The 13,343-nt window shown below is 41.2% G+C and overlaps 1 protein-coding gene across 1 annotated transcript; it reads left to right on the top strand.

The window, feature by feature from the left end:
- The first annotated feature begins 833 nt into the window (after positions 1-833).
- On the top strand, positions 834-7,014 carry slc2a9l1 (solute carrier family 2 member 9, like 1). The gene is made up of 12 exons (XM_062411451.1): positions 834-894; positions 1,805-1,900; positions 2,058-2,218; positions 2,304-2,428; positions 3,345-3,474; positions 3,936-4,084; positions 4,260-4,447; positions 4,872-4,982; positions 5,082-5,183; positions 5,744-5,819; positions 5,907-6,034; positions 6,408-7,014. Exons 1-12 carry the CDS (start codon positions 871-873, stop codon positions 6,591-6,593), a joined length of 1,476 nt encoding a protein of 491 aa, XP_062267435.1. The 5' UTR covers positions 834-870; the 3' UTR covers positions 6,594-7,014.
- Positions 7,015-13,343: the final 6,329 nt, after the last annotated feature.

Genomic DNA, 13,343 nt, shown 5'->3' with positions numbered 1-13,343 from the left:
TACACTCAACATTTATGAGGGGCCATTTAGGGGTTCAGTATCTTGCCAAGGACACTTCGGCATGCAGATGAGAGAGAGTGGGGTTTGAACCGGCAACCTTCTTGTTGGAGAGCCACCACTCTAACCACTAGGCCACACCGCCCCCGTGTCTGCCTTGTGGGGACACAAAGTAAGTCCTCATGATGTAAATAATTACATTTTAAGGCGAAGACATGTTTAAAGTGTCAGTGTGTAGGATTTAGTGACATCTAGTGGTGAAGTTGGATGTTGCAGCTAAATACCCCTCACCTCATCCTCCCCTTCCAAACATGAGAGTCACCACCAGCAACCCTCTTAACATCTTCTTCCTGTCTGTTTGCAATTTATTTAGAAATATGAACTTATATACTAACACGGTGCAATAACTGCCATACAAGCTCCATACAGTTAAAGTCAATGCAACTTTGAATGTGTATAGTCTTAGTTTTTTATTGTTCTGTTTTTGACTCTCACTAATCGCTCTTTTTAACTTGCTTTTATTTAATTGTCCCTTAATTCTTGTCCAACACATTTTACTTTTGACCCTGTGTTAAATTTATGTGACAAATAAAATCTTAAACTTTGTACTCCATTATATTACTGCACCATTACACCATATATACAATATACATTATGTTGGTTTCTAATTAAGTCAAACTGAATCAGATTGATGGTCCAGCATAATAATATCCGAGCAGAAAACAGATATTTGATAGACGGATGAGGAGTCACTGTTAGGGTGCAGGTTCCATTATTTCTGTGTAGGACTGAAAAGTTAATGATAACCAGCCTGACTTACTTAACTGACTCCACTATGCAGTCCGGGCCTGTGTCTCTACCAGAGAAGACACAATGAAATCCTTTCTACAGCAACTGGTGAGCTTTTACTCAACTCTTCTCCATTTTCTGAATACTTCTATAATTGTCACATATATGTATGTTTACATACTTTCAATGGAAATTTAAAAAAGTGAGAACAATTTTTTTTAGGCAAAGTGTCTTATAAACCAAACCAAACTATTGTGTCCTTTATCAACCAATCATTATGCTGTAGCTCTGACTGATCTTCAGAGGAAACGGAATTGTTTTGAACAGGCAAAATCCATTTGTGAGTTTGTCTGAGCTGGCCTCCGTTTTTAGCTGAATCATTGCACTTTGTCAGCTTCTCAGTTATTTTGTAAGCTGCTCAGTCACAGTGCCGCAGACAACCTGCTCAGAAAACCCCTCATCTGTGAACACATGTTCCAAAACAGCTGTGATTTCCTCATGTTACGTCAGTTTATCAATTATTGTTATATGCAATCAGACATATACATACTGAGTTGTCCTTATATCAGGCCAAAACACAGTTACTCTCTTATATATTATTAATGATGTTGACAGTATTATTTTAACTATTCAATTTGAAAGCTACATGTTAGTATCAAGTATAGGCTACAGTACTATGGTTACTATGTTCTAAAAAATGTTGTATTAAACTAATATTACACTAATATTTCCATAGTGGGACAAATTCTTGTTTTATCTAATTTTCTCTTCTCTTCTCTTCTCTTCTCTTCTCTTCTCTTCTCTTCTCTTCTCTTCTCTTCTCTTCTTCTTCTTTTCTCTTATCTTATCATTTCTTATCTTATCTTACATTTTCTTCTCTTGTCTTCTCTTATCTTATCATGTGTTATCTTATCTTAACAACCATAACTTTAACACCTAGTATAGCAGTTAATAATAACAGATATTATTTCCATGTTTAATCACCACTGTGACCGGCTGTATTTGTGATCCCCTGCAGACTCGTGGCAATGGTTTTTTGCTCATCATTATTCTGGGAGCTGGAGGAAGTTTTCAGTCTGGTTACCACTTGACTGAGCTAAGTTCTCCCTCACCGGTGAGCTGCATCCATCACACACATCTTTTCTTTTGACTCTGTGGTTTCTAACATCCCACCTCTCGCTTCAACAATCCTCCACAAATGTACCCCCCAGTATCGTCAGTTGTCATCTCTCCGTGAGCTCGGGCTACAAACTGTTTCTTCCTCTCTGCAGTTTATACAGCGCTTCATCAACAGCAGCTGGTATGACAGACATGGTGAGCCTCTGCCTGCTCAGACCGTCACCATGATCTGGTCCCTTATCGTCTCCTTGTATGCTGTCGGGGGACTCTGTGGTACTGTCTGTGTCGAATTCATCTCAGGCAGGATGGAGAGGTGAGTAAAAGAGAGTTAATGCAGCATGTAGTCGTCTTTTTGACTGTCCTTATGAGACATGAAGGGGTGTGTGCTCCCTCATCAGAAAAAAGGCAGTGATCTTCAACAGCTTCCTTTCCATGGTTGCAGCAGGGATCATGCTGACTAGCAAAATGGCCAACTCCTTTGAAATGATCATTGTGGCAAGGATCCTGTACGGCTTCTCATCGGGTAAGAAAACAGGATGTACTCCGTCGCAAGCATGTCAAACTGTATTAATGTGCACCAGTGCAGTGTCTGTTTAGACCTGCCAGTTTGGAATGTTCTGCAGCCCCTTCAAAGTTATTTCTAGTCATTAGGGAGTTCTCCTCAAACAGTTCTAAAACATATTGTCACTTTTTATTGTTTGTGTGCTGGAAATTGTGTGCAGAGTTTTTTTAATGTGCAGACTATGATGCAGAATGAAGTAAGAAAATATTGTGTTCCTCCTACCTCAGTTGTTCTCAAAGTGGGGAGCACTCTCCAGGGGGGGCACAATGTCACAGACAAAAAAACAAAAAAAAAGACAGACGACCTTTCACTGGTTAGTGAAAGCTCCCTCAGTGGCAAAATGCTAGGAGCTGGACTAACACAAACAAATCAACTACACCTAACCAGCTTTGGGGGGGCCCAGCTTGCAAAAGTTTGAGAACCCTGTCCTACCTGGTTTATCTGCCATAAAGATCACTGAAACTTAAATTGCTTTAATGCTGTTCATACGTGTGGTTCATGTTTAAGTTTGAGTTGAGCCATTTTTTTCATTTTTTTGCTGTCATGTTTTCATTCATTACATGTCGGCTATTTCAGTCTGTTAAGCAACCGGCACGATCTTCGGACCCCAGCTCACAACTTTTCAAAATAGAAGCTCTGTAATTCAGCTTTACAGAAATTAAACAAATGCAGTGCTTTTATTACGAAGACAAAATAAGAAGTTATTCTAGGAATGTTGCTGCCATGAAAGAGATCAGCACCTTTGACTCCCATGAATGTCTGTGTCAGTCCGATATGAAGAAATTTAAAATAATCAGAATGTCAAAATGACTTTTTGGGAATTAGTAGGTAGATTATGTTTTAGCCTGTTTATCAAAACCGTCTTAATTTCTTGCAGGTTTGGGAGTGAGCTTACATGTGATGTACCTCGGAGAGATTGCTCCCAGAAAGATTAGAGGCACAGTCACTCTCACCTCAGCAACCTTCTCGTCACTTGGCAAACTCTCAGGACAGTTTTTTGGATTAAGGTACATGCTTATTGTGAATTTGTGTGAGATGTCAAAATCTGTGGATGAAAAGCTAAACTTGCACTGAAGCTACAATCATAACATACAGTGGCTTCTGGAGGATTTCATCTCTAGATCAGATGGGATGTATCCATCTTCAGGTCTGTCCACAGACGGTCTGTGGGGTCAGAGCTGTGGCTGTGCCATGTGCTTCACCATGTGGACGGTTATCCACAATTATAAAATGTCGTTGAGGTCACTGTGGCAGTGCAAATTCTAAGCTTCTTAACTGGCCTGGATAAAGTTCCTTGGATTTCATGTCAGTTCAGTTGAGTATAAGCAGGAGGACTCATTCCAGTATATAAACTTCCTGAAGCCACATTAAATGGGTTGTGCAAAAGGGGTTGCTTCAAACCAGTGTTAGAAAATGTCAAAAGATTTAATTTTCTAGAGTAAAGACACATACATTTTTTTTTTTTCAGTGAGATCCTTGGACGTGAGGAGCTGTGGAACATCGTCCTCAGTGTCCCTGCAGTTTTCTCTCTGGTTAATATCGTGGCGCTGCCTTTTCTTCCTGACGCTCCCAGATATTTACTTATAGAGAAGGGTGATGATAAGGCATGCAAAAAAGGTTGGTATGTTTCCCTATAGTTTTAGAGTACCTGAACATACAGGCTATCTATCAATGTGGGAGTGTGTGCCTCGGGAGGTAGAGCGGGTTACCCACTAACCAGAGGTTCCGTAGTTTGATAAATGTCTAATACAGCAGATGTTAAGTTAAACATCTGTACTCTTTTTTAATCCAGCCCTCGTGAGCCTGTGGGGTCCAGCTGACTACAAAGACGATATGGATGAGATGTTGATGGAGCAGGCTGCCATTGAAGCCGCTCCACCAAAGAGCTCCCTGCAGCTGCTGAGTGACAGGACGGTCCGCTGGCAGCTCATCACCATGTCCCTCATCTACACCTGCAACCAGCTGTCCGGCATGTCTGCTGTGAGCAGGGAACTTAGATTGGCCTTTTTACGATCAATAAAGTTTAAAGCCTCGAAGAAACTTTTTACAATCTATATTATTTACATAACTTCATCCATTTATACACAGATGATACATTATTGTATTGCACTGCTGAGCTACTATGGAGAACCTGCAACCCCTTTGCTGTGGGATATTCATGCCTGCACTCCCTTGGGAATTTAAGTCCATGGTTGCATGCCATTTAGCTTCATCTTCTTTAACTAGATTCAATTGCTTTATATTCTGTGTTTGTATGCATCATATCTATATACTATGTTAATTAATTCACTATAACTGTATGTTATTGTATCCTGTCACTCAACATCATTGTACATGAGGGCCTCCCTATATGATATAAAGGTTGATTGAAAAAATAATTAATCCGTGCTTCTCTCCCTCACAGATCAGCATCTTCTCCTTTGACATCTTCGTGGAGGCCGGGATACCGGCAGACAAGATCCGCTACGTCAGTCTTAGTCTCGGAGTTTGTGAGATCCTCACCTCAATCTCCTGTGTGAGTCCCTCTCTCAGTATGTGTGTGACCACGCTGACTGTGACCAATGTCTGTGCATTCACCGACATATATTCACATTTCCCCCCTTTTCCCTCTCAGGGTCTGATAATTGAGCGCACAGGCAGGAGGCCGTTGCTGTGGGGGGGCTATGGAGTCATGTCGGCCTGCTTGGTGTTTGTTACTGTCACAATGAACCTGAAGGTAACCCTCTCGCCTCAGATACTGATCCAGATGTGGGAATAGAAGATGCTCATTGTGTTTTAAAAGGGACACATCACACAAGTTGTAGAAAAATCCATGACCACTATGCAGACAGATTCAGTTTGCATATCCATCTGTGAGAGTTCTGCCTCTTAGCTGAATCGATACAATGAAGTGGAACAGAATCTTCGTGCTGATCAGAGTGTGACAAAAAATTTACTTAAACAAACTTCAAACCACAAAATGTCTTCACCAAAACTCTTGATAATGCCCAGATGTCACGGTGAACAGTTTTTAGGGTCAAATAATTTGTCATTGTTCTCCATCGTCCTGGGCTGAGGATAGAAACAGGACAACTACACATATACAGTTCAAAATTGAAATTATCTGCATGGTTTTTTAATGCTTTTTGAAAAATATATTAAACCTAAAACTGACCTACTCACATGTAGGAAAAAGCTATATTAGTTTTGATATCAGCGATGTAATAATTTCTCTAAAACATATTAATCTAGAATTTTTTATAATTATTCACATACACAAGTTTGTATTTCCTCCAGGACTCCAGTTACTGGGTTCCTTACGTTACTACTGGTTTGATCTTCATCTTCATCATCTTCTTTTGTGGAGGACCTGGTACGTGTTTTACAGTGTTGAAAATGAAACTAAATTCAGGGCATCAGACACTGAACCCTGTCCTCTCTGTGGTTCTGGTTCCTCCAGGGGGAGCGACAACAACTCTCAACAGTGAGTTGTTTATTCAGTCCAATCGAGTGACAGCGCTGGTCCTCATGGGAATCCAGCGCTGGTCTATCTTCGCTGTGATGGGTTTCGTCTTTCCATTCCTCATTGTGAGTACAACCTGACATCAAGCCACACAAGTATACAAGTCACTGTGTGAAGAAAAAAGGAATTTCATGCAGAGAAAAGAAAAAGAACTTGTGCTTACAGATACACTTGAGGCCAATTCATTATTTGTATAGGATGCATTTGTCATATACAAGCAAGTAGTATTCAAACCAACATATAGGTGCGGCCCAAGCGACCTCAGACAAACATCTGCACATGTGTACATAGAAATACAAAGTGCACACAAGTTCAATGACGACAAAAACACGACAGTGCAACATACAAGGCATAACAATGTTGCTTTTTGGACTCAATTGAGTTGTTTCCTTGTGAACACGAACCTCATTGTGACGCTTTTCTCTTCCTGCGTCCCAGGAGACCCTCCACTCTTACTGCTTTGTGCTGTTCGCTTGCATTTGCCTGCTGGGCTGTCTCTTCATCTTCTTCGTCCTGCCAGAGACCAAAGGAAAGACCCTGCTGGAGATCTCTGAGGAGTTTGAAGCCATCACTGTCTGTGGGAAATCCTTCGTAGGGAAGAAGAGTAAGGAGACCAGGTTATAATACAGAGCAGATACAAGAGGCTACAGACTGTAGAGATGCAAGAGTTTGACTTTTTGTTGCCCACAAATGGGTTAAACTATATGATAAACATTATGAGTGCATCTTTATTGCACAGCTTAACGGTTTCTTTCCCGAGGGAGGATTCTTACTTGTGATTCTTCCCACTCTTGCAGACCCAACTTTAACACGTAGCACAAAAAAAAAAAAAACACTGAAAGAAACCGGTATAACGTAGTAGACACATGCTTAAGAGGATTTTGTATTCCAAAAAGATGAAACTGAAGTAACAGCTTTAGTTTATTTGACCTTACAAATTTGTATTTATGAAACGTCATCAATGAGGAGATGACTGCCTACAGAGAGTGAAGGAAGACATGTGATTTTTACTGTTTACTGTATTAAAACAATCAGGAAAGCTCAATTCTTGTCAAGTCTTCATTCTTATTTCCACAACAAAAACAACTTGACATAATCTGCATTAACCATGGATTTGCACTGTGCTAGACAGTGACGGCCAAATTCCTCCGGCATTCAACTTTCACTCAACTTTAATGCGTTGGCAGACTCGCCTGTGTTGTCATCACCAACTTGCTTAGCCTTAGACCGAGCCATTGAAATTGGTTTTGCCTTGTGAATAATCTCAAATACTTAAAAAAAAAAAATAATTCAAATTGCCTGTTGCACATCTATCCCGGGACCCGCCTTTCCTCACTAATAAATGTGAATGCTGCAAACCACGGCCTGCGAGTCCTCCTCCTCTCCCGGTCGGCTCTTTGAGTAGCTCCCTGCCTATAATGATGTACATTTAAACCTTTGAAGGTCTCCTCTTCCTTATCACTGGCTGTCAGCTGCAGGAAGCTACAGGGGCTTCATTAGCGGCCAAATCCACAAGGCCCACAGTTCAGCGTTGTGGGGATGTGAGCTGTGATTGGCCGTATCTTAGCTGTGCTGATCATTCTGTTGACCAGAGGAGGACCAACTGAAGGAGTTACTGTAGGAAGCATCATTAATGATGTGGTGCTGCAGACCTGGTGACTCCCTTCCTCCATTCTGTGTTTTAATGGGAAATATTAATGTGTATATTATGGTAATACTAGTATATATTCATCCACCTTAACACCTGCTCACAATGATGTGTAACTGATATTCTGTTGTGTGGCGTTAACATGCAGGGGTCTCTGTGGGTTTGGTAAATAGCTGTAATGATAAAGTGACACCAGCAGATGGCGATGTTAATCCTCTGACGACACGCATCAGAAAGAAGCAGACACTAATGTAAACATTTTACTGTTATCACTGTTGTTAGGTGCATTTAAACTTTGATTATAAAATTACATGGCGTTTTTATGACCTTCCATTAGTATTATGTAAAATTCTATCAATTTCTCAAAACGTAGTAAATTGAAACAGTTTCAGTTATTTTAAACCTTTTAACATCAGTATTTATCTTAGTTTTGAACATCTACTTTAGACTGTCGTTTTAATACACTACACATTCACAAACAAAGACAACCTGACTCGCAACATTTGTCATTATTTTTTTACGTCTCTTGTGGGTTATACTTCGTACAGATTTTTGTCTATTTAACATCCTTTTTAAAATCTCTAAAAATAAACATTTTTAGAAATGTGATTCCTCAGGATTTGGGCTCTAAATTCCCTCTGAACTTTGCATAGTTTTTAACCTACGTCAATCTTACAGACTATTTAAATCTTTTTTATGATGTTTTATTTAGTTTACTTTTTCTCATCTGTAATTTTTGTTTTCACATTTTTCTGTCTTAATGTGTGATCTTCAAACTACTTTTAATGGCTTCCATTGTTTGCCTTCAATTCTTGTGTAACTGTACAAAACTCATATTAATTGTATTATTATTATACTATAAGAACAGCGTTTTTAAATGCATAATGGTATTTATATAAATCCAGCAGAAAGTGAAATCCTCCTGCAGGGTTGAACGCATGCATAGCAAAGAAAAGGTGAAACGAAGGCCTCAAACATTTTGTCTGTCCACCTGGAGACACTGAGCTCAGAAGAATCTCTGCAAATCAGAGAAGGGAGAACTCCGTTGGCTGTGTTTCAGATTTAATGAGTCACTGTTTAACAAGTCTCAAGTTGTTCCTCGTCAACTCTGACTATTTCTGGATATGTAAGAGCTGTGCTGATTTCTCCAGTGAATAGTTCTACATGTGCTGTTCTGCGTCGGCCATGTGAAGATGATGATTAACTGAAACAGTGTCAGAGGACAAGCTGTACAAAAAGGCCACGTGCTTAAAATGTCCATTGTTTCTAAAGAGGCTCTTCTTTGTCTAAGAGGAGGAGAATGAGTCGCAGACGTCCGATGGGAATCGCAGGTTAAAATGGCCCTGACCCGACCCTGTGTGAGTGGGATGTGAGGAACAGACCAGCACTAGGTATTGATCTGAACATGTCCGATTTTTTCATCGAGTTCTATTCGTATTTTTTGATAAATCGAGGAAAGTGATAAAAAAATGCCCCATCTCGCCATGTTAAAGGAATCGAAAATTAAATGTGTTCTTACCTTTTCTCATCCTTTCACCAAGTCTCACGGACATCCATCCAGTAGTTTTGCGTAATCCTGCTGACTAACAAACAAATTCCAATGAAAGCATTTAACCTCCTGAGTTAATAGACTCTCTCCACAGTTTATAAATGCAGTCAGGCCTCTGTTCGCATCACTTGACAGCTTGAACTGGCTTGAACGACCACTTAAACGTTGTTTGAAAAGTTGAAAACCATGTGGAGGGGCATCTACCTGGAGGCTGGAGTCAGATCATCAGACTCCATCTGCCCCGGTTTGACTGATTGTGTTGAGATGAGGCCAGGAATGGGTCAGACTCCATGTGTGAAAGTGGCTTCTCTCCTCTCTGTTTGGACATGTTCGGTTACATTTAGCTGTTGTTCACAGCAGCACTATATTGTTCAGCTTGACTTTATTGTGGTACTTTTTATTGGTCTCTTAGTCAGTTAAAATCCTTAACATATTTTTTCCTGTATGTGGCCTCCCCCACTAGTTGTTGAAATCATCGTAACACTGAAGTTATGATCTTTACCACAGTGTTCGCCTGTTTTTTGGATGCCTCATAAATGGTGCGTGACACATAAAGAACCTATTTGCAAATCAGTAAGGATATTATGCTAAAGTAAAACCTTTGCCGAATAAACTTATCAACTAAACATCTTCATATTGTTTATTTCATCTATAATTGCAGGTCTTGGCACTTCAGGGGAAAATGTGTTGCTGTAAAATCAACATCACGGTCTCACTATGCCTCGTTTCCAGCTGCAGGACTAATTGATCCATCCATCACTTCTGCTAAGCAGACAGTCAGAGAGCGGTGGGAGGAGAGAGGGAGAAAGATGAAAAGACTGGGAATAAGTGAATAAACACAACAGGCACTTAAGTCATGTGCTCAAGGGACACAAATGTCCAGGATTAAATGCTGCTAGCTGCGGGGGTTGTGCACAGGTGATACAGAACGGACCCCTCCTGGGACCTGAGCCTGTGAATGACGTACTGCCGGGTGGGGGGGGGGCGAGAGCTGTATCCTGAACCAGACGGAGCCCTCTGGCAGCGCAGAGTCGAGGTATACCAAGGTACACCCGGCAGATTAACCCAGACCTGGCAGGATTTCACCACGTGTCAGAAACATTGCAAATGCTGTCGTTTCCTCTCACTCTGGCTGAAGGACAACAATCAGGCCAAATTAAGGCTTCTAAAGATGTCAAATCCATTCTAACTAATAGTGCTGATTGTGTATCCTACTTATCTACTTTAATTACTCTAGTAAAACTTTGCAGAAACTTGAGGATAAGCCTATTGAAACAGGGATTAGACTGAGAAATGAAGCTGAATCGGACACAAATAGTTGACCGGTCACATTGAGGAAGGAGGAAGGGCAGAGGCCACGATTAAGTGGGTGAAAATGCATTTTGAGATTAGTGGGTATAAGGTCTGTCATTCTAATACTGTTCACAGCTACTTAACTGTCTTTCACTGTCCTTCCTCTGTGCAGAGGAGAGGAGAGGAGCGGAGAGAAAAGGAGAGGAGAGGAGAGGAGCGGAGAGAAAAGGAGAGGAGAGGAGAGGAGAGGAGAGGAGAGGAGAACGGATGAGAGGAAGGAGAGGAGTAGACCAGATGGACAGTGGAGTTAGTGTCACACAATATTAACCCGTCCACCTCAGGAGAGGAGTGAGCCTGCCAGACAGCACAATAGTACTAAATTGCTAAACCGAAGGGATTCTGTGAGCGGGCGATCAGGGAGGAAAATCCAGAAAATCCCCCACTGCCCTTATGACCTGGACAGATTAGAATCCATATAGGATGACTATCCTGGGCATATCGGGATACCTGGTTAAAAACTGGGGATTCACACCTCAGGGGGCGAGAAAGAAATGTCCGAAAACGCAGGTAATGAAATGTTGAAAAATCCCTGAATTTCAACTTTAGGTGATTGGCCGTTCTTTCTGGTCCAGTGTGGCTCATACGTGTCAAGTCAGACTGTTGTAAACTGTGATCCTGTATTTGTGCATTGGTTTTGTTCTGGTACATTCTTCCCATGGTAATTGAACACACATGGAAGGAAGACTGCTTGTAAGGCCCCAGTCAGTCTTGTCATGGGTCTTCTATTTACCAAGCTAGCCCAGTCAGTGTGTGTGTGTGTTTGTGTGTGATTACACACCATTGGCATTCCTCATTTGTGAATAATTGAATCAGGCTATCTTAGTTTGCTCAGAGCGCAGCTGTAATTTGCAGCCGTTCTGCTCTTAAAGACGGGTAATTATGGCTTTTAGAGTTTCCCAAAACATCTCAAATGGCTTCAACTCATGACAGCTGTACATCTGGACTTCATACACACACACACACAGTATGCACCAATGTGTGGTTGTTAATTAAACTGGTGCATTTTGCGAATGAAGTGGATTACAATCACAGGTATTACACACGGGTAGAGCACATAGGGGCAGTCAGAGATTTATTTATTTATATATAAGTAATGTTTTACCCCTCTGTTGTCATAAAATGCACACAACAAATGAACAACTCATTTAATCGCTAACCTCTAGGAAAGATGATGATCCCTTTGTCCTCTATGATAAGTGTCTAGAAGTGTCCCAAGTATTGCACTTCCATAACAACTAGTGTGGGACATTTGTAGGCCTTTTGCTTTAATGTAAAGTGCCTACAAGTGTCCCACATATTGTACTTCCCTAACACCAAGAGTGGGACAATTCAAGAATTTTGCCTCAGTGATAAGTGCCTGGAAGTGTCCGGCTCATCCTGATTGGTCGGGACATTTGTAGGCATTTTGCTACTATGATAAGTGCCTAGAAATGTCCAAAGTATTGCACTTCCGTAACAACTAGTGTGGGACATTTCAAGGCATTTTGCTTTAATGTAAAGTGCCTAGAAGTGTCCGGCTCATTCTGATTGGTTGGGACATTTCTAGGCATTTTGCTACTATTATAAGTGCCTGGAAGTGTTCTTACATTTGCAGTCAGGAGATTGTAACAGCAGAAAACACGTTATGAGTGGAGCTTACAGAACCCTCTATTCTATTTTCATGCTGTCACCTGATGTGGTTGTTGTGTATTCAGCACAGACACATACCTCAGAGTTAAGGAAAGGATGGTTGTCATTTCTCCAGACACCAGCTACTCTGTCAGACCTCAGGGAAGCAGAGTGCAGGGAATTCAATTCGATAGAATAAAAATAGACATTTGCACAAATCCTAGTTTATGTAACAACCTGCAGAAGAAACTAATTAAAGTCATGGTGGTGGAATTTTCCTGAATTCTGAATTGACCCTGAGTTGACACCTCTAGTCTAAACAGACGACTGCTTCAACTGATTATAGAATAAATCATGAATAGATCATTCTGTGACTTTACAAAGCTTCAGCTCTGCTACAAATCTCAGTTGTTATTTCAGTTTTGATAATAAAATGCGTACGACGTCTTGATTGCAGGCAGCACAAGATTCCGTAAAAAAATACTATTGCTTTTAAATTTGAATATAAATGAAACAGAGGTCATATACAGGAAGAGTCCAGACGAGGGAGATCAGAAGCAGAAATTAGACTTTGCACTGACACTTTTGTCCTAAGATTTGTCGTCCCAGATGCTTTGCCATTTTATAATCAGGATTATTGGCAAAATGTCTTGGTAAATGCGATTGTCTTTTATCCACATGTTTCATATCAACATCATTGTTTCTGAAGAGCCTTCGAGCAGCGGCAGCAGGCCCTAACCTCTCATGGCTCTAATTTACGGGCAGTAAGAGTTTGGCTGAAAATGCCACCGTCTCAGGATTATCTCGCCGCTGTCAGCGATCTTTGGCACCCCTCCATTTACTTTTAATTACACACTGGAGATACCCCCCCCCCCCCCCCCCCCCCGGCAAGAGACTAACAAGGAAACAAACCGATATGGGTTAACGGTAATGAGGATGTTAGGGAAGCTCATGTGTCAGGAACAATGGGAGCTACTACACTGAAGACAGAGGCTGGTGTGTGTTTCACGGTGAGGCTCATTACTCCTGGAGACAATGATTACGGTGATACACGCTCTGAACCTCTGCTGATGTGAAGCACAGTCTGCAGCCGCGGTTTGAGGACTTACCAAAAGCAGGGGGAAGTCTACACTTAGGGAGCAGGCCATCAGCAGCCTGACATAATGCATCTCACATGTTTATGCAGCTGCCGTTGTCGTATCATAGCCGACTAAAT

Source organism: Platichthys flesus, chromosome 2, assembly GCF_949316205.1.
Source record: "Platichthys flesus chromosome 2, fPlaFle2.1, whole genome shotgun sequence".
NCBI lineage: Eukaryota > Metazoa > Chordata > Actinopteri > Pleuronectiformes > Pleuronectidae > Platichthys > Platichthys flesus.
Note: the sequence above shows the minus strand (reverse complement) of the source record. Positions and strands in the feature narration are given on the sequence as shown.

Excerpts from the sequence above, each read along its gene's own strand:
- slc2a9l1 (XM_062411451.1), top strand. The coding sequence starts at position 871 with ATGAAATCCTTTCTACAGCAACTG. Across the intron at positions 2,429-3,344 it reads CCTGTACGGCTTCTCATCGG|GTTTGGGAGTGAGCTTACAT; the intron begins GTAAGAAAACAG and ends AATTTCTTGCAG. Across the intron at positions 3,475-3,935 it reads GGACAGTTTTTTGGATTAAG|TGAGATCCTTGGACGTGAGG; the intron begins GTACATGCTTAT and ends TTTTTTTTTCAG.